Source organism: Camelus bactrianus, chromosome 20, assembly GCF_048773025.1.
Source record: "Camelus bactrianus isolate YW-2024 breed Bactrian camel chromosome 20, ASM4877302v1, whole genome shotgun sequence".
NCBI classification, from domain to species: Eukaryota; Metazoa; Chordata; class Mammalia; order Artiodactyla; family Camelidae; genus Camelus; species Camelus bactrianus.
The window spans coordinates 9861440-9882825 of NC_133558.1; the positions used below are offsets into that span (position 1 = coordinate 9861440).

The window sequence follows — 21386 nt, forward strand, 5'->3', positions numbered from 1 at the left end:
GAGCACTGAGAATTCAGCAGTGAGTAAGCCAAGTAGCCAGGCTGAATTGGAGATAGGACTGGAGCTGAGGCCTTAACAAGAGTACAGCACTCTGCCGAATTTGGGTACTGTAAGAGGAAAAACAGTGGTATTCCAAAAAGGGGAACTGGAGAGGATAGTCAACAGACTAAATGGCTGGCAAAGTCTGTAATAGTCAGACATTATAGTTTTGGTGAAGTACTCCTGGGTGAGCATTTTCTGGACCCTTCCAAATTCTAAGAAGTTTCTGGAGCTTTGGGGAGGGTCTGAGAAGCAGACAACATGGTCTCTGACTTTAGAAAGCTTATTTTTTATTTGGAGAGAAGAGGTGGGAACATAAGACAAAACTGGAGAATGTAAGCAAGTAAGTATACAATACAAAGAGGGGAAAGAAAGGCAGGATTTCTGGAGCATACGAAGCTTGAATTACTTCTTAGGAGAATCATGGATATGATTGGTATTTGGAAGCACCTATATCATCCCCTGCATTAAAGAGGGAAATTTCAATATGCATATAATACAGGACCATGGATTATTCCTTTGTACTTGGTCTTTATTAACTTTTTACTTCCTTCCTTGTCATTTCTTATAGGAAATCAAACGGGGACTAGAACACTTGATTAAACATGACTGCCCATAGAGATCTGGACGCAGAATAGTGTCTGATGATTTGCTACCTCTTCCTCATTCACTACCATTGCGTTCCCATTCTTCCTACAGTGGATAACTGATCTAATTAAGAGCATAAAAGGTAAGATTAAGGAATGACTTTTAGACTCTACCCTGTTAGTCACCATGCCCTCCAGTGAACAAGTTACCAAGTCCTGTGGACTTTTGACATTCTAAATATTTCTCAGCCTCTTCACTGCTCTCTCTGCTATTTCCTCTGCTGCTGGATTCAGATCATAACCATTTCTCACCTCATTTATGCAATAACATTGCAATTCCCTGCCTCCTGCCTCTCTTTTCTTCAGTCCTCAATTTCATCTCTCACAATCGAAATTACTTTTCAAAAACACAGATTCACTTTGTACCTCTAGTGAAATCCTTCTGAGCTTCTTTTTAGCCTATAGGCAAAGTCCAAACTCCTTTGGCTGGGAGACTGAACCTTTCGGGTTCTAGCTCCTGCCCACCTCTTGGTTTCATCTTTAGTCACTCCTAAACAAAAAATGAGTCCCATCCATTAAGTGTTGTTCCTTTTTTAAGGTCTCATGATTTTTTTTTTTTCATGTTGGAGAGTTGCTTGGCTTACTTCAAACTGCTGAACTCCTACTCAGCCTTCAAAACGCCTTCATTCCTGGTCACTTCAGCTATGCGTTCTCTCTAGCACCTTTTCCATTGTGCAAATACAGCACTTTTTAGAGGTATCATAATGGATTATAGAGTCTGTCTTTTCTACTGGGCTGTGTGTTGCCTAACAAAGGACTTTTGGGCTCTCTTGCTCCTGGATGAGGACACTGCTGGCAAATAGGCCCTGCAGAAGCAAGGTACTTAGTGAGGTCTTCCCCCACCCTCCCATCCCCCACTCCACGACTTGCAAAGGTCGACAGAAGTGCTGTGAGGGGTTAAAATCATCAGGAGAAAAAGTGAATTAGAAAATGAAAAACAGAGGAGGAAAAAGACAGGAAAGTTAATATATGGCCTTGCCAAGATGGTAGGGAAAGGAAGTTCATCAGGAGACAGTTACTTCCACAATAGGAAAGGCTTTCAACTGCTAAAAAGGCCAATCCGTTTTCCTTTTAAGAGAAAACAACACTAATGTTATCCAAATCTTTTGGAAATGAGCAAATTCCTTCCTTTTCTCTTAAGCTTCACCTAGAAAGGTTTTCAAAATGTGGTGACCTGGAGTTGGTAGCCCAGCACAGGCCCTGGACAGCCTCAGGGGTGGGCTAAGGGAAGCTGGAAGAAACCCATCTTTGTTCTTTAATATTTTACCTGGGGAATGACAGACCTAACATTAAACCTCCTGGAAGCTGGTTAAAACCCTAACAGTATGGAGAACTGGAGACCTCTAGCATGCAGGTCATAATGATCAGAAAGTCTTTTGAAACCATTTCGTTGTAACCTAACCATGGAGTCACTTGGGTGGCCAATATGGAAAAGAAGAGTCTGTTCTGTTTGGTCTTGTGAGCAAACGGCACGAGCAAACAAGTTTTACCATATGAAGGCACAGAAGGTCACTTTTTTTTCTGATTGTGAAATGAACACATGCCAAATGATTTCAATTTAGAAAGCAGTTTCTTTTTTTTTAAGGTAAAATAATAATTAAAAAGCATTTTAAAACAGCGTTTTATTTTGTTTACCAAAAGCTTCCTATAACGTGTCTGGTTCTTAGCTGGGTGAACATGATTATATAATCCTCCTCACACAAGGTTTGATGATTATTAATCTGCAGATGAAACTCAGAGAGGCCACCGGGTACCTTTTAGGAAGGGACCCAGGGGTGATTTGAATCCAGGTCTTACCTCCAGTTTCTGAGACCTTTCTAGACACCAGGTTCTCTCTTCAAACACTGCTGCAGATAAAACCTAATAATTGTGATACTTTCGAGGTAAGGGGAACCTGAGGGATGCGAAGGAGGCCTGAATGTATAGGAATGACTACGAGGGCGCACTTATCCCATTTTTCATTTCTTAAAAGGATTGCCTGAGAGGAGATCATTTAAAACACGACTTCTGTAAAACCAAGGTGAACACAAGGAAATTAACAATGCAGAATGGCTCCGAGAGAGACTTGACGAAGTTGTTAATAAGGCGAAGGCCGGAAGAGATTCACCAGGGCCTCCTACTTCATTTATATCAACGATTAAATAAGCACAACAGGGGGCAGAGGCAGGTATAAAGCGGGCTCTCGCGTGGCTGCGGCAGTTGATATTCCTGGCACTCGGTGTTCCAGATGCTTCCTTACGGTTTGCCTGTCTGTGTGGCTCGGGCTCCATATTCCACTCGTTTCCCCCTCAACGTTTTAATCTCGCTCAGAGGCACCCCAGACGCAGAAGGCGCCGGGACCGGCGATCTCTCTAAAAACGGTGGTCTTTTCTAGGAGGCGGCAGCCAGGGCTTCCCTTTTGGGGTCCCCCACCCCCCCTACGCCGCCCTCGCCCGCCGGGCCGCGGCGGGAGGTGGCTTTTCCGTGCGTTGGGGCGCGGGCAGAGGTGACCTCAGGCTCCCCCGAGCCCGACCGCGGCACGCTCCGTGTGAAGACGCGAAGCGGTGTCCTGAGGTGACACCGGCTGCGCCGCCGAGGCAGCAGGCGCCGCCGATCAACTAGTTCGCACAGAGGATTCCTCTTGGTGCGTGGCCCAGTTTTCCTTAGGACGGGCTCCAACCCCTCGCCGACACCGCCCCCCGCGCCGCCACGCTCCGAGGCCTTCCCCCGGGACGCCGCGCGTCCCTCCCCCGCCACTCGGCGGAGGCCGGCGCGCGCGCGATTCCTCGATTCCACAGGCGGTTCGCGCCGCGGGTGGGGGCGGGGCGCGAGGGGAGGGGGCCGGCCGCCGCGGGGGGAGGGGGACCGCGGCCGCGGGGCGGGGGCGGGCCGGCGTGGGGAGTTCCTCGCTCGCGGACCACACGCTCCGCGGGCCAATCCCGAGCCAGCCTCTCGCAGTGTCACACGCGGGACACGTCCAAGCGTTTGTTGGCAGGGCCGGCGAGGGGGAGGGGGAGGGGGCGGGGTGGAGGGAGGGGAGTTGAGTGACAGACTTGCGCGGCAGGCTGGGAATTGTAGTTCCCAGATCCCGTGGCCATAGCCATTTTGTAGTCGGGGGACTACAACTTCCAGAAGATCAAGGGGACCATTCTAAGGTGCCCCGGGAATAGGCGGCTCTCCCCGAGGCCGGGTGTCCTGGGGCACTGGCACCCAGCAGCCCGGCTGCAGGTAGACATGAGGGCAGTGGCGGGGGCTAGCGCGTGGCGGCTGTAGGGTGAGCGGCAAGCTGGGGAAAGGGGGTGAGGTGGAGCGACCGAGCGTGCCTTGCATTGAGCTAGGGAGCCTCTCTCAATTCCACTCCTAGGCTCGGCGTGGGAGCGATGCCTGGGGGGTAGCCCGGGAAGGGTGAGTCGAGGCCTCTTGGCGTGTCACGTCGGTGGGGCTGCGAGAGTCCTCTGGGCTGGGCCAGGGGTGGTCGGCGCCGGAGTAGGCAGGCGCCTGGTGGCTCAGCTGTGGGAGTTTTCGGCTAGCGTCCGGTGGGGAATTACCCGAGGAGCCCTAACTTGTATAAAAGCAGAGTCCATTTAAAGTTGGGCTGGATAGCCTCTCTCTCATTGGTTAGGGGGCTTGGAAAAAAGAGACTCGGCGAGCCCTCGCTGTGGTGCTGCCGCCGCCGCCGCCGCCGCCGCCGCTGGAGTTGACTCTTCTGCTCGCACTGCTGCTGCAGCACAAACGTGACTTCCAACATTTTTTTATTTATCTTTCCCTTTTCTTTTCCAAGATGTAACTACAGATCAGACACTAAGGACCTTCACGTTTCGCGGATGTAGTTTTTGGAGGAAAAAGGGGGGGAGTGAAGGGCGTCGGTTTTTTTTTTGTGTGTGTGTGTGTGTTTCGGGGGAAATTTTCCATTATGAGTGTTTTACTAAAGTGAATTTTTTTTTGTTGTTTGCTTCGTTCGTCTTTGGCTTTTTTTTTTCTTTCCCAATTTCGGATTTATTTCAAGGCGAATCGGGCTTTGGGGGAAGAGGAAGAAAAGTCGGATTACAAGATCAACCACCACCAACAACAATAAAAACCACCGGGATATTTTTTTGCAAATTTCTGACGGCTTTAAATTCATGAAGCAATTGTCCCCTTTTGCAATCAGCATTTGGATCTCAGAATGAGCAAGGAAAGACCCAAGAGGAATATCATTCAGAAGAAATACGTAAGTGCTCCTAACAACACATCCTTTGACTTGTAGTTTTAAGCAATGGCTGTGAATGTCAAGTTTATAGATAATTCTGCAGCTGAAGGGTTTTAAACACAGCGTCCGATAAGGCTGTTTCTTTCTTTTCAGAAAGAAGGCTATTCAGGCAAAGTCGTGTCTGCCTAGTTGGGATGAAAAAACAGATTGGTGTAGCGATACCTCCAGTGAATAAATTGACCTCGAATGACACAACCATAATCTAGTTTCAGATGAAAGGCAAGGGATTTTGGTGGAGCACAGGAGGGTAGGGGCTGCGGTAATGTAACTAAACTGCATTCTCGGGCGGATTTGGCCTCATATTGCACTTTGCATGCAAATGAGCCTGTGTTATTATTATTATTAATGTTATTTGGGAAATCGTGTAACGCGTGTGTTTTGGAAGACCTTTAAGTTGCAATCGAGGGTCCGATTATGGCGATCTTGTTCCTTGCACTGGCACATCAAATTTAATGTATGTGGTCGTTTTGGCTTATTTGGTTCGCAACATAAACCAGTTGGGAATCGTGTTACAGCGAATGCATTTGTTGGGATTGACTTTAATAATGGGACCGGTTTTGTTTAAAAATCCATGGTTTCCAGTTTTAGGGAGAAAAAGACATACAATATAGCTAATGTTTTTAAGTAGGAATGTGAATGCATATGTAAGTGACTACAAATAATTTCTCCCAGTTAACTGGGCTTCTGAAATTGGGTGATTATTCAGAGATCTAAATGGTTTGGAATAGTTAAATTTTGTTTTGTGCATAGTACAGCTACGTTTTGATTGGCATGGGGAGTGTTTTTGTTTTGTGTGTGGTGGCTTTTTTTTTTTTTTAAGTTTGGGGGGAGGGAGGGGAGTGGGGACCGAGGATTAACCAAATATGCACTCGAGTGATCGGTGATTAGCTGCATGCTTTAAATCAAAGAACTCATTTTAAAAAAGGCCAAATGAACATACATTAGGAATAATGCAACGTTATAAGAAAGTTTCATTTGACTCGAGACGACAAATTGGTGTTAATATTTTCCTTTTTGGAGCAATATGATGTATGTAATGGGAGATGACCTTCGGGGCACTGGTTTTATAAAAAATACATTTAATGGAAAAGCTGAATGCCTCTTTTAAAGGGCTGATTCTAATGTAGACACGTAAACTTCAACTATGAAAGAAATGCAAGGTTAAATAAGCAAGCTCAACTTAAAAAGCTGTTCCCTAAAGAATTTAAGAATTAAAATACATCCGCATTGCAGAGGGCTGGGGAGAATGCAAAGGACTACTTTAAACTCGGGCTGTGGAAACTGCTTGGAGACAACCTTGCTTGGGAGCGTGGACGCCTTCCCGGGGCACCTCCGATCCGGGTGCAGCCACAAAGCAAATGGGGTAGAACTTGGACCAGAGCCACCCCCGCCCCAGTCCCTGACCCCATCCCAGTCCTCGCTAAGTTGGAGAGCAGCATGGGGTGGGATTTTTTTGTTGCTGGTGGTCAGCGGATTGTGTCGAGTTGCTGGCGGCGGCCGCGGGAGGCAGAGCAGGAGTTAACGCTCGGGGAGCCGAGCCCGTGTTCCGGACGTGCTCGAACCGGCGGCAGAGGGGAGGGCGCGCGGGGGTCGTGCCGGCTAGGCCGGGCCGGGCGGCCGCGTGCGGCCTGTAGGGGGCGGGCTGTGGGCTCCGGGCTGCAGGCTCCGGGCCGGGCTCGGGGCCGGCGGCTAGGGCCCGCAGGCGGGTAGGTGGGTGGGGCGCGGGGGCGGTGCGGCCGGTCGGCCCGGGGAGGGGGCGGCGCGGCACGGCGCGCGGGCCGGGGGCGTGGCGGGGAGGGGGCGCGCAGCGCGCGACTGCGGCGGGCGCCCCCCAGCGCGCGCACGGCCGAGCATGGCGGCGGCGGCCCGGCCGGCTCCTCGCGGCCCTGCCCGCCGGCTCCAGTGCGGGCCCGAGAGCAACAGGTTAAGCCGGCGAGACGTCAGCGCGCCCCCTCCCCGCCCCTCAGTTCCTCCCCCGCCTCGCGCGGGCCTCCCCTCCCTCCCTCCGCCCCCCGCGGCTCCGGGTTCCCGGCCGCTCCGGCCGCGTTCTGTTGTCATTGTGACGTCACAAAGGGACGGGCCCGGGTGGAACCTTCTCCTCCTCCTCCGTGACGTCAAAAGTCGGGCGGGAGGTTCCAGCGCGGCGGGGCTGCGGGGGCGGAGGGAGCGGCGCGGAGGCGGGGGCTGCCGCGTGGGAGGAGGAGGAAAAGGAGGAGGAGGATGCGACCGGCGTCGGCCTTCCGCCTTGACACGCCGCGCTTCCCCTCAGGTGAGCGCTGGGAGCCTCTGGTACCCCAGGGAGTGGCCCCGACCCAGCTCCGATTCCATTTAGAGGGTGGGGAGCAGTGCGGAGACGCCTCCTGTCTGCGGCAACGTTTTCGCTTCCTGTTTCCAGGTCTGCTGATGGTGTGGCATTACTGCGGTGGTGGTCGTGTTCTCTCAACTAACGCTTTTGAAAAGCAAGGAAACTTCATTCAGGGAAGCTTGGCTTTGTAAGAGGACCATGTTGTGGATTTGGTTACCATGTCACTTTAAGTCGTGTGTAGGGTGTCTCCGCAGGATGTGGCGGGATGCCTTTCAAGGTGATGCTGCCCAGCGTCAACTGTTACTCTTTCTGGAAGCCTTGAAACAGCAGGGTGGCACTTCTTCGCTGTGCCAGCTCTAGGCTTATGGAATATTTTGAGGGGCCAGACGAAGGAAGACTTCTCACTGATACTTGTGCTTGGAAGAGCACTGGACTGTAAGTCTAAGGTGTTTTGGGCTTAGTTCTTCTGAACCGGAAAATAAAGAGACTCGAAATCTGAGTCTATTTACTCTTCTGTAAAATAGAAAAAGTAATACCTGCCTTTGCCACTTCAGTTTATCTGAGTTCACGTGCGTGAGATAATGTGCGTGAAAGATGTAAAACTGCCATCTACGTAAGGTGGAATTATTACTTGAGCTGGTGAAGGCAGCACATTTCCTACAGTTGGTCTCAAAAGCTTTTGATGCCTGCCGCGTTGCCGTTTAGTTTATTGCCTTAGCAAAGCAGAGTTTGGGGGTGGGATTGTAGATGGCAGGCTTTGGGAGAAATGATTGTTATATTTCATATTAAATGACGTCCTTGAGAAGCTCATAAATTGCGATGTAATCCTGTCTTAATTGCCGGGCACGACTCCCACTACAATACCTTAAATAACTGAAAACATTTGCCTTTCAAAACCCCAATCCACTTGGACAATAAAAACAGTTGCATGTTTTGCTCTATGGGTATTTTGTGCCATTTATGTCACTCCACTGGTTGATTATTCCTATGGAGAATAGCAGATATGATACCCAGGCTTCAAACCCATTTGATCTTTGATGCTTTATAGCACGTATGAGTTTGAAATAAAAAATCTCTGCCGTGTGAAGATAAGATTCATGCAGTTAGCACGCAAACAAATTACCAGTTTGATTTCTGGGACTGCTCAAGCAGAATTTGTACCAGCAGGCTGTAAGTTTTAAGTATCTAATTTTCTGATTTGAAAGTGCACTATGATTGGAAAAACTGAAAAGTTTGTTACAAGATTCAAAAACAGGATTTACTAGAATTACATAAAACTGTAAAGAAAAAAATAGAACCACCCCAAAATGTACTGATAGGATTTATGAGCACCAGCCCCCTCCCCATTTTACACCTAATTGGGTTATTTTACAGTTCTGGGGGAAAAGTACACCTTATTTAATGGCTACATTTTTCCTTTTCTGAGTTGTTCACGTGGCTTTCTTCCTGTCTCTAGTAGTGGAAGAAACTTTTTCTCTTTTGTCACGCAAGTCTAGAGTAGAGACAGTTTAGCAACTGTCACTGTCTGGAGAGATTATGGAAGGAATACTGTCAAGTCTGAGGTGCGTCACTGAAATTTAAAAGGAAAAAGATCATGCTTAAAAATTATCCAATTTGAGTTATTACTACCTGGGTTACTACTTCACCATATACAAGTATCTGATTTGTGTGTCCCCCGTTGCCTTTGGCCCAAATAGCCAGCTAGAATTATTTGGTACTTGGATGGTATAATGGCTGTTCCCTCTGTCTTAGTAGGTCAGACCAGTTCCTGTTGCTGGGCTGAGGGCTATTGACTCTGAAATAACTCCAGTGTTAATCTTAACATATATTTTGCTCCAAAGGTTATTTAAACTTTCAGAAAGAAGAACTCTTGGAGTATATCACTGATGTCTCTTAGATTCAAAATAGAATCATTTTCTGTCTTTTTTTCCTTTCAAAGACGACATGGGAAAGCCATATTAAGCCTGGTATATTAAAACACTTGGTAAAAGCTAACCTGGATTTTCAAAAATTTAGTCATACTTTTATTTAACCCAGTGTATTAAAAACATCATTTTACCATATAATCAATTCAAAAATTGTTAAGGTATTTTACATTTTTTTCATCTTAGGTCTTTGAAATCTGGTGTATTTTTTTTTTTTACCTTGCAGGGCAACTCATTTTGGACGAGTCATTTCAAAAGTGCAAGAGCTACGAAAGGCTGGTAGCTATCCTAGTGGACAGGGCCGACTGCAACTAGAGGTGTATCTAATGTAGCATGGTGTCTGCATTGGTGAAACACTTCAAGTTCTGCAAAATTGCACACCAAAAATAGCAGGGGTAATGGAAAAATAAGGATGGAGCAGGTCACTCAAAACCTGTGTGACTTGGGTAAAAGTGAGCCGCAATGAATTGATAATTTGGATCTGGAAAAATGACATGAAATGCTCAGGCAAGCGCTTAGATTCCAGAGTGAATTTTGAAAGTTGAGAGTGGTTATGCTGGCAGTGTTTTATATAGTATGGAGCTGATGTAGCCAGGACAGTATGGATCAAAGTTTGCTGTTAGCTGTAGGCATTGTTTTTTTTGTTTGTTTGTTTTATAGGGTTTTTTTTGGGTAGATGAATTTTGAGGTTTTTTTTGTTTGTTTTTTTGTAGATGCACACTTTTGTAGTTTGGGAATTTTTAACAAATCATGAGTGGATACTGAAAAGCTGGACTATTTTTAAGGTTTGCCCTTGATCATGACGGTCTGAGGACCTAGACTCCTGACATTTTTATCCGAATGGTTAGAAAGTTTTGCAGTCAAAGAAATTTGGTTTTTGGAATTCTCATTGCATTGTTCTAATCCTCCTAATGTTACTAGTCCACGTCTGAGTCTCCCCCAGGTTTACAGTAACAGCTCCTGGTCACCTTTCATCTACCCGGTTCTCCTGGCTGCAGAATGTCCTGGCTGTGATACCGACCCCAGCACGAAGCTCCTGGCCAGTGGGCAGGCCTGGGGAGTGTGTGCCTCTGCCCCCTTTGGCTCCTGCCCAGATAGAAGGCTTGCCAAGTGTCAGTTGTTTGTTCCCAAATCTGGTTATTCCAGTTAGACTTACTGCAATTTCAGTTAAATATTATGTAAACCTTTGAAAGAGTGTGAAAAGAGTTGGTTTCTCTGAAAACTTTAGGCTGAATGTTTGGGAACCCTTGGTAAAAGTGAAGTACTGAAAAAATGAGGCTGTTCAATTAGATGTGGGCTAGAATTTTAAAAGACTTGGGGAAAATCTGTAAGGATTCTGCTCACACATTGCTTTGCAAGTGTTAAGAACTGAGCTTTGTGGCCAAACTCCCTTCGCAGCAAACAAAACAGTAACGCAGCAAACAAAACGGTAACGTGGAACACCGGAATTCTCAGATCTATCTATCTGTAACTGAAAGTAAGTTCATGTGTTCATTGCATATGTATATAATCTACTTCTGTTTATCTATCTAGATAGTTTTCTTTTCTTTTTTTTTTTTTTAAGGTTTCCCACCTATAAAGTTTACATTAGCTAACCAGCTTTGGGTCCCTATCATCTCTGATAAGAGTACTTCCATTGTATTTAGCCTTAATCCCCAAATATGTGCTTCCTTATCTAGTTCATGGCAGGTAGCACAGATAAAATTCGGATCAGTTTAGAGTGGCCCTACCGAGGTAATTTGTATTACTTTTAGAGGTAAAAACAATTGAGTCATTCTCAGGATGGTGGGAGCAGAAAGATTAGTGATTTTACACATTTATGTGGAGTTCAGAGGCTCATTTCTTGTAATCCAGCAACTTTAATTATTTTATCTTATTTAGGAGATACTGCTGAAGGTCTGTTCTCATTTTAAATCCTTAAGCTTACCTGTTAATGGAAATGAGACATGTCGAATCTGTTTCGTCCTTGTGAATCAGTTACCTTTTGTTTCTTTCCATCTCCGAGGTAACTGTTCTTTCATTCCTCTGACTGGCCTCCCCTCCGCAAGCCTCCTCAATTCCTTTTCCAGGCCCCAGACTTCGTCCCCTTTGTCCGCAAAGCCTTTTCCACACTTCTCTCATCATCGCAGGCTCCTTTCCTTCCAGGCTGGTAGGAACTGTGATGACTGGTTTTCTCAAGCTGTGCTGTAGTATAGCTATTTGTATCCTTTTTGGTAGACAATGTGAGATTTTTCTTAGCCTTTTAGGGTTTAATCTTTTCTAGGAACTTCAGAAAACCCTATAGCCTTCTGGCAGCTTCACACTTTTAAGGGGTTTTCATTCATTTCTGATTCAGAATAAAATTAAAAGTGGAGCTGAACCTTGTGGGAAGTCGGAAGTGGCAGCTCTGGCCTGATACTCTTTTGCTCCTGGTCGAATGACCTGGCCTGCTTCCAAGACTAGTGCCCTGTCACCTCTTGCAGATGGCTTTTGTCTCTCTTGGTCTCTTAGTCAGGATGTGTGGGATGGGAAAGGGCCCATGTTTTACAGATATCGATCCTGTCCCAGAGGGCCACACCTGAGTGGGCGGCTGGACTACAGCCCTGGGTCTCTGGCTTTCTGTCTTCTTCCACCAGTCTGTCTTGTCACAGGTTTTACTGCTCTTGTGAGGAGGTGGCCCATGTCTCCTGGGTCCTCTTTGCCATTTGCAGAAATGTGCCAGAAGAGCTTGGATTGTGGGAAACACTCTTGGTGACCCTGCCTAGCACCCACCCATCCCTGCTGAAAGCATCTTCGGGGGAAGAAGACATGGTCGGTTCTGAACCGACCACTCAGTTACTGTTTCCTTAGTGAGTTCACACGAGAGAAAGAGGCTGTTGAGTCCATTTTACTGAAGGGAAAACTGAGGCAAGTTGAGTCTGGCCAGTGAGTTAAAGGCTGCGTCTCCTCTCCAGTTTTCAGTCCAGATGAACTAGAGGTAAAAGGAATGATGAGAGTATCCTTGAAAAGGGGAAAAAGGTTGTAACAAGGGCTCTTGGCAGCCTTTCGTTAGGATATTTTGCTTGAGAAAGTCGGGGGGGGGGATGTTAAGGCATTTTTGGTCTCAGATGCATGTTTGTTTTTTTAAACACCAGTTGGGGGAGCTACCCCCTTATCCCCAGCTGCCTGTCTCCTTGGGTCCTCATTGGAAAAAGCACTGAAGTCCCCGTTGCCTTTGAAACTGGCTGGTTTGTACTCTGTGTTTTGTAAGTGTCCCCACCCCACCCTCTCTGAGTGCCTGAGGGCTGGCCTGGGCCACGTTAGCACATTTGACTTTGCAGGGCTTCGAGGCTTTTTCTGGCACTTGTGTTGTTGCCCCTGACTTTTGCTGCATAGGGGGCCATGGGGCGCTGAGGGAAATAATCATTTGCCCTCAAATCTCACCAGGGTCCGGGCCAGGTGGTAAACAGAGGCTGCCCAGATATGTTAATGAGGCAGCATGAGTAACGGGAACATTATACATAATTACTCACATACTCAGGGGATGTCTGAGGGCCTTAGAAAGGGGAGCTCTACTGGCAGAAGTTCTTGAGCTGCTTTTGAGAACTGGTGCGGCCTCGAAGGCCTAAATTGGATTTTAAGTTCTAATTTTGTAAGGCTGTCAAGCTCCACCACCCATGAAGAGGAAGGCAGTGAGCACTGAAACACTAGCAGCGGTGTTCAGTTACCGTGAATCCTAGAAGGTTCACCAAATTCATAGCCACAGATTTGGCCCCTCGGTACTCCCAGTACAGCTCTTCTCTCACACGTTTCCTCCGGTACAATGAGGATTTCTTTTCCAACAACATTTTTTGGGTGGACGGGGTGGGGAGGGGTGAGAGGGGTGAGTTTTGTGCATCAGTTTTGCATCGGGAGACCCTCTGGTTTATGGTGACAGCAGCCCAGGATCTAGTGACTGGATCACACAAGGGAGTGTGGGAGACTTTCTGGCGCCCTGTTTTATTGCTGTCTTTTTGAATCTGGGTGGCTCTTTCTCTGTTATTTCCCAACCCTGATTTGGGTTAGGGCTTGGTCTGCAGTGATTGTGTGTGTTATCTCTTGGTTCTCATTTCTTTCAGCTGTTAAAAGTGTTTGGTGCCTGTGGGGGCAGAAACAGGTGCCAGGAGGAAATGAGAAGGGATTAGGGCTGAGCATGTGTTTCTTGCATTTATTCCTTCCCTAGGTTTGGGGAAAGGGAGCTGAATGAATGCTTATTCTGTTAAGCAGCAGTTGGATGTGGATCTTATTAAAATGTGGAGTGTTTTGTGCTTTGTGTATGTCTTACCGCTAGTATGTGGGCTTCAGGAATGAAATGCCTCAGATTGGGGCAGGCTTGATTTAAATAGGTAGGGCACTTCTGCGTTCACAATGGACAAGATTGGGAATACAAGCTGAGCTCGGAGTTGAGCCCTTCATGACACTGGCTGTGTGACCCTGGGCAAGCAACGTAACCTCGCTGAGCTGCTTCCTCACTTGGAAAACTTGTTCCGTGCACCTCACAGGCTTCTTGCTGGGAGGGTCTGAGGTTTTTGATGTGAAAGCACTTGGTAAACTGCATACTATGCACAGCTGCTCAAGAAGGTACTGTTACACAGTTGGAAATCACCAACCTGGAGACATCAGGTCTGTCCTTCCCACCTGACTTGGAAATAAATGAAATTTTTATATTAAAAATTTTTTTATTTTAGTAGGGGGAAGGTAATTAGGTTTATTTATTTTTAGAGAAGGTACTGGGGCTTGAACCCAGGAACTCATGCATGCTAAGCATGCTCTCTACCACTTGAGCTATACCCTCCCCACTAGTGACGGATCTTCTAAAGTCCATTTTGGAATATAGAACAAAGCTTTAAAGGTTAGAAAATGATATGATCTCTTCTCACCCCTACCCCCTGGTGGTGATTGAGTCTTTTCTATATTATCCAGAACATGTCTGGATTAGAAAGAGGGAGAGATTGAGAATTGAGATCAGAGTGGCACTGAATCTGTGCACAGAGATGGTTCCCCAGATTTTTAACCTGGATCTTAGAGCAGTGATCACCTTGAACTTGTAAATCCGATGATCATCATCCTGCAGTGCATCAAGTCTAAACTGTCTGTCCTCAGCACCACGTACAAAGGCTTTGCTCTGCCTTGAGCTTCTGGCCACCCTGTCTGCTTTAGCTGAGCCCAGTCTCCTGGCCTTTGCACATCCTGGTTCCTCACCTTGCTCAGGGGATTGCCTGCGGAGCACACCCGACCTCTCTGAGGCCTAGCTGGATGGCCTGTCACCCCCTTCCCCAGTCGGGCAGAGCCAGGCCCCTTCTCTCTGAGGGCTGGAGTCCTCACACCCACTTCTAGGTGCTGGAATTAGCATTTACGTGCCTCCCACCCTGTTAACCCCACAGAAGTAGAGGCTGAATTTTATGCTATCACATGGTTGAGTTGAAGCTTTTGGAGTATTTCAGATCCTACCCAGTAGTGGGAGGGAATTGGTAAAGACCTACTGGGAAAGGGTGAAACTTCACTGATCAGAGAATTTCATAGCTGAGGAAACCTGAGGCATCTAGTAACAGAGGTTGCACATTTTGTCAGTGACACATCCGGGGTGTGAAACCCAGCCCCTGATACAGTGGAGGGCCATCCGGGTACTGCCTTTGGAGCGGTCTTTCAGAGATGCTGCCTCTTGCCAGGTGAATCCTCAGTTATCCATGTTAACTGCAATAACTGATTCATTTTCACGGAAAAATAAAATCCATGTGTAATCCCCATACCTGATTAGGCCAGTAGTGTTTGTCCCCCTTTGAAAATGACTTTTTCGCTTTATGAACTACTGCAGTTACCTGCGGGGCACTCCCAGACTTATAGGAACGTCATTTTACGTGTGGGCTCACACTCACAAGTGATGTTCTGTTCCACGCTTTTTGTATTTATATCTCATCTCAGTGATCAAAATACATGATTCTGCATCATTATTTTTAATGGCTGCTGGGCACTCGGTCGATCTGTACCACAGTTTGCGTGTTCTTGATGGGTTTTTCACAGTTTGGGGGCTGTTGTCCAAAATGATGTGTGCAGTGAGCTTTTCCGGTATCCTATATCCTTTTGCCCTTAATTCCAAATTCCTCCAAGTGGAATTACTGACTCAGAAGTGCCCGTGTTTACGTTCAGATCCCTCTTACGTGGCTTTCTAGGAGAAAGGCTGTACTAATTTACGGTCCCCCAGGTAGTGCCAGCGGGTTTGTTTGTTTGCTGGCTTTTAAAAACCAATACAGGCACTTGTAACAAGTAATAAAGATGTCAGTTGGGTTTTATTTAAGTTTCTATTTCCTTTCCTTGTCCTCTCTCAGGGCATTAGAACTAAATGAGATAAGATATGGGAAAGCACTTTGTAAAACAAAATTGCTCTGAGAACACAATGTGTTATTAGGACGACTGTAGCAGTGAAGGAAGAAGAGAGTCTAGAATTGTACAACTGCATAGTTCATATTTATGAAATGCTTTTTTTGTGAGGACATGACGTAACTTTAAGGTGACGTAGAATTGCATTGTTTTCATAAGTGATTTCAGCCTTGTTTGTGAGGTGGGCTTTGTATGGTTACAAAGGTCCCATTGGGCTCTGGCTTGGGAGATGTTTCAGTTAAAGATAGCTGGTATATTCTGGTTGCTTACCATGCTCAGACTGTTAAGCATTAGAAAATATGACATTGTCCTTGTCCTCAGAATTTACAGTTGACACTGGGAAGAGGGGGGTGACCTTGGATAAATCTCCTACCTCCGTGAGTCTCGGTTTCTTCATCTGTAAAGTGGGGAGAATTATACCTTCATTTATTGGCCTCTCAAGGTCATTTTGGGGGAGGCAGAATCGGATGTTAACATGTGAAGTGCTTTATAAACTGTCGAGACCATGTTATTCTTAAGTCTGCAGGTCTTTGTGGCTTTAACTTTCCAGCCTCAGAGTTAAAGAGGGAACCCTGTTTCTGGGTCATCCTTGCTGATTGATTGCAGCCTCTCCGGGTGTCTGAGGAAGAGGATAGAGATGAAGCTAATATAGGTGCTTAGCACTCTTGTCACCGAGGCTTGCCTTCCTCCCTCCCCCAACTTTATGGGAAAACCGCAGTTCGATATTTACATCAGACACATCTTTTGATCATTCAGATGAATTTTTTGCCATCCTCCCTCCCCACCTGTGAGAATGAGGCGGTCTCACAGAGCTACTAGGAAGCAGCATTACTTTTTGGTATTTAAGAATACTTTTGCATAAACTTCCTCGACTTCCTTTTCATTCCCCAGACAAGATGTCCCTTTAGAGATGAGGTAGGACTAAAAGGTTTATTGTTTTTACTCATAAGTTGCCTCCCTTTCCATTCTTTCACATGAAAGCTTCGTGTGTTCTATTTTCAGCTTGTAATAATGTCTTGATGTTGGAGGAGGAAAGAGGCAACGGGATCTCGAGGAGCCGTGGTCTGGAGTCCTGGTTACATTGGTAGCACATGGCTTCCACCTGCCTTGAAAGGCTGGGGCTATCTGCCGCTGGGCCACAGGACTGGGTCCTCTGTCTGCACTTGCCACGTGACTCCTTTCCAAACTGATGATCCTTTGATAGATGCCAGACAGTCAGCCTTGTTTCTTAATCATTTGAAAATGATGAAACATTTGGTGGGGCTCTGTAAAGAGCTCACTCCTGTGCATTTGAGAGGGTTTGATGGGGACCAAGGAAACAGTCTCACTAAGGAGCCTCGTTACTGTAGTAGTTCTGTGTGACATTCCATTCACTCCGCAGCTTTTTATACTGGGACTTGGACTTAGTTACAATTTTTTGAGAGGGGGTTTATTTGATATGTTTACGTGTATATACCACACCTCATTCCGAAAAGGATTGAAAGCCATAATGAGCAGTCATCCCGGGAGCAAACAATTTTTGCTTTGATCTGACTGAAGTTCACTTTCTAAATCCCCAGAGTGACAACTAGATTAAAATATGGGCAGCAAGGGGGGAGAGTACAGCTCAAAGTGGTAGAGTGCATGCTTAGCAGGCACGAGGTCCTAGGTTCAATCCCCAGTACCTCCTCTAAAAAAAAAAAAAATCTAATTACTTCCCTCCCCTACACACAAAAAAGTAAAATAAAATAAATTAAAATATGGGCTGCGAGCATTTGTCCTTCTCAACCCAGCAGTGTTTGGGCTGAGTAGCTTTTTGTTTTAGCTCTGAAAACTTGACCTAAAACTTTAATTAAAGGCAAGGTTTTTTAAAGTGATAATGGTATCGACACCCTGACAGAACTTTTAATTTGGAAGAATTTCAGAGATACATCAAAGTAATCCCCAGTGGTGATCACATCCTTGAATGGCAGAGATCGGATTTGTATTTAAATGCCAGTGCAGTCTCTCTCACCTTTTTCTGCTGTGCAGGGGGCCAGGGAGGGTCTGGATTTCATAAATGAACTTCTTTGGGGTAGCGGCTGGTAGGTGTTGTTGCATGATCCTGCATTCTGTGTCTTTAAAAATGTTTTGAAATTCTCATTTTGTATCGTAATCCTTACAACTACTGTTAGGATTCCAAACCATTGTGGTTTAAACTTCGCTGAAATCTGAAAGGTGGCTGACAGAGTGAAAGGAAACCTCCTTTAAGTGAAGAACACACTTGGCCTGCCTGATTGTTCCAGACTCTGGGCTCTGGGCATAATCTGAGCCACAGGCCACATCTCCTGGTTGAAGAGGGAATACTTGTTCCTTTCTCCTGGACTGTTTTCCCCCCAGCTCAGTATAAATACCATCATTTAGTCCCACGGAAACCCCTGATAACAAATAGGGACTGCAAGAAGCCTGCTCTCTTGTGCTTGTGATAAATCAAAACTCTAAAGATGCTATTAAAATGGGTTTTCTTTTGGCTCTGGTAAGCTAAAACATGAGGGGAGAGGGGGTGGGTCTGACTTGGTAGTATCTGAAGCTGAAAAGTGGTTTTTCCCTCTTCTAATTCTGCTCCCTGCTCCAGGTAACCACTGGAAGAATGGAAAGGTCCATTTTCTACCTTTTTTCCTTTCTTTCTAACATGAGACTAGCTGAAGTTGTCATGTTATTTCCTTCCAGAATTTATTGGAGCAGTAGGCAAAGCCTCTTGGGAGTATAAATAATGATGATTATAAAGAACAGTCAGTTTACCAAGGAAGGCCATTATCTTTGACTTGCAAAAGCTTTTACAGCTGAACATTGTTTGCTTACAGTTGTTTAATACAAATGAAGACCTTCATGGTACCTATTGTAATAGGAGTCCTTTTACTCTGTACACGAAGGTCATCTCAGTAAAGGACGGAACACCTTGCCCAGTCCTAACTGCTTGTTTCTCTGGACAGGCTTTATAAACAGTCCAGGGGAGGCCTGGGATCCTTTTGTTCCTATGGACAACGGCACAGGATCCTCCTTGCTGAGTGCTGAAAGATTTCTAAGGCTGATAGGTGATACCAAATGTACTTTTGGAGTTTCTCCTCTGTAACTGCTTCGTACCCAGTTTACGAATCCAAAGATGGTTTTAAAACTAATTTAAGGGACTTGCCTGAGTAGGCACTGACTTTGGATAAATATATTTAAATAGTAGGCTGTCATGCTCTTAATTAAGGCCCACAACATAGTGACAGGGGAATAGGAAGCCTCCAGTTGCAGTTTTTACTTTTTGGGAGATGAAAGTTGTCCCTCGTCACACTTAGCAGTCTAACTCCAGTGTGCAGATATATATGTATGTATATATTCTTGGCATACGTAGCTGCCTTGGCTGCTGCATCTTTAGCAAAGTGTCAGCCCCTTTTAGCCTTTCTTTTTTTAAAACTCTTATATCCCCAACTTATTCCAATTCTTTTGGCAGTTCTTCAACTATGTTTCTTCTGGCGTTCCACTGGAGGTTCAAGACAAAAGGCATCCTCGGCATCTCAGTCTTCCCTGAGTGGTTTTTGGAAGCGAATGCGATTTTTTTTTTCCCTTTCCTTAACAGTTCAGTGGTTTTTAGTATATTTGGAGTTATGCAACCATCACCACAATCAATTTTAGAACCTTTTCAGCACCCCCGAAAGGAACTCTATACCTCTTGGCAGTCACTCCACATCTCATCCCAGTTTTTCCAATCTCTGGCAAACCACTCATCTACTTTCTGTCTCTCTGGATTTGCCTTTCTGGACATTTTATGTAAACCGAATCATACGATACAGGGCATTTTGTGACTGGCTTCTTTCACTCAGCGTAGTGTTTTCAAGGTTCCTTTATGCTGTAGCTTGAATCAGGACTCAGTTCCTTTTTATGGCGGAATAATACTTCATTGGATGGAGGCACCATACTTGGCTCACGTGTCCATCAGCTGATGGACATTTGGGTTGTTCCTGCTTCTCGGCACTTGTGAATAATGCTGCTGTGAACATTTGTGTCCAAGTCTTTGTGTGGATGCTGCTTGCGTTTCTCTGGGAGTATCATATTAGACAGGCGTGCACATCTCGATTATGACTACGTTTATTTACTGCTCTTTGACTAACCTGCTAAGCTGTTCTCCAAGCCTGGTCCCTGAGCATCCTGTGTTCTGTTCAGCAGGGTGCTGCATTGGGGACCCTCTCCTTCTAGGCAGCTGCTTTGCCCTTGGGGCCTGGGCTTCTTGTTTCCCTCACTGCCTGACTGCCACTTCTCCCCGTGTGTGGGTGGCCAGCAGTGGTCTCATTTCCTCTCCCCCTCTGCAAGCTCTGAACGTGTGCTTAGTTAGGTGTGAGAAGATGGTGGAGCTTGGAATTTCATCATAGCTGATGGGCTTTTTGAGGGGGCCCAGGTGTTCTGGGTTGTCATTCCGGGCCTTCAGGTGTGTCTTTTCATAGCACTTACCAGATAGAGGTTTGGGAGGATGGGGTAGGTTAAAAACCCTGGCCACTCTCTGGGAGCAGAGCAGCACCGAGGAGCAGTTTTCCTGCCTTCCCTTTGGTTTTGTCCTCGTTACCAGTGTTGACAAGGAGTAGAACCGCTGTTGACCTACAGATTCTGCTGGATTTTCTTACTCCTTCCAGGTCTGCTTTTTACCCAAGTGAAAAATGCTTAAAAATTTTTTCTAAAAAAGGCCCTCCTAATGGAGTCCTTTGAGAAACGGGGGTTCTTTTAAGGGAGAGGGATGGGGCATGTTTTCTATTGGTATTTCTGATTTTTGCCAGATTTATTTTTCCCAAATCGGTGTGGAATTGTTGGTGAGATGGATTCCCTATTTGAATCAGGCACTTTTTGCTCCTTTGCAAGTATGATGCAACAGAAGAGAGGTGGGATGGTGGGGGCTTGAGGAAGTCCTGTTACCCAGGGGTGCTGGGAGCATTTGGAGATGTGGACTGGGCAGGTCCTGATTCTCTAGGGGTGATGACTTGGTGTGGGTGTCCGGGCTTTTCCTCAAGGTTCCTGGTGATGGGAAGCCAAAGAACAGCGTGTTAATGTTTAGGGATTTTATTTATTATGTAGTGCTCAAGTTCAGTGTCAAGAAATTTCCTGGTAATGGATTTAATCCTGCTTTTTCATACTCCGTGGTTTTTCTGGTACAACACTCGGTTCCGGATTGACTCTTGTGCTCTGGTCACTGATTTGCCTTTCGTTAAGGGGACCCCTGGCAGACGGCTGTATTCACTCTTTTCTCAGTATGTGGTTGAATACCCAAGAATTTTCAAGATGAGATACCCACTTAAATTTAGAACGTAGGTGTGAGTGTGTGTGAGTGTGTGTGTGTGTGTTTGTGTGTGTGTGTGCATGCATGAATATCTAAGAAGGAGTTACTATTTTAAACTTTGCATTGTTTAACTGGAAATCTGTGTTCTGTTCTGCCAGGCCGCCTTTGTGTGGTGTACCTATAACCTCTGCACATACTTGTGCCATTTCAAAAGCAAATGCCACATCCCGCCTACTAAAATTGCTTATTAGAGCTAATTTTAAGAATTGAGTTAGAACTGCCCTATAATGTAATGCAGAATATTTCCCAATAATGCCTAGGTTAACAATGATAGTCTTGCTGTATTGTGCAAAAAAGGCTTCTGTTCAGACCCAGCTGGGTTTCAGGCTTAATTCATTGCTCTATGGTGGGATCACCACAGCTGCTGTGGGGCCTTTACAAATGCAAAAAAGCTGTCAGTGTTTGTTTCATCAGCTGCATAAGTGATGAGGCCAAGTTGAGGAATCCATTCCAGTGCGCAGTGTGCAGGCTGTAGCCATTATTGTTTACAGAATTAGTGTGTTGGAGCTTTAAAATAGTTGGCACATCGATGGCCCTT

At 46.1% G+C, this 21386-nt stretch overlaps 1 protein-coding gene across 5 annotated transcripts in view; it reads left to right on the forward strand.

Moving 5' to 3' along the window:
• Positions 1-3723: 3723 nt before the first annotated feature.
• JARID2 (jumonji and AT-rich interaction domain containing 2) overlaps positions 3724-21386 on the forward strand; it is a 228771-nt gene continuing 211108 nt past the window's right edge. The window contains exons 1-2 of one of the 5 annotated variants that reach the window (XM_074348127.1): positions 3724-3893; positions 4672-4875. In XM_074348127.1, the coding sequence (XP_074204228.1) occupies positions 4831-4875 (45 nt within the window). In that variant the 5' untranslated portion in view covers positions 3724-3893; positions 4672-4830. Of the gene's footprint in view, positions 3894-4084; positions 4400-4671; positions 4876-6882; positions 7184-7309; positions 7655-9396; positions 10622-21386 lie in introns of those variants that run through there. The other 4 variants (XM_074348129.1, XM_074348131.1, XM_074348126.1 and 1 more) reach the window with 4 other exon arrangements.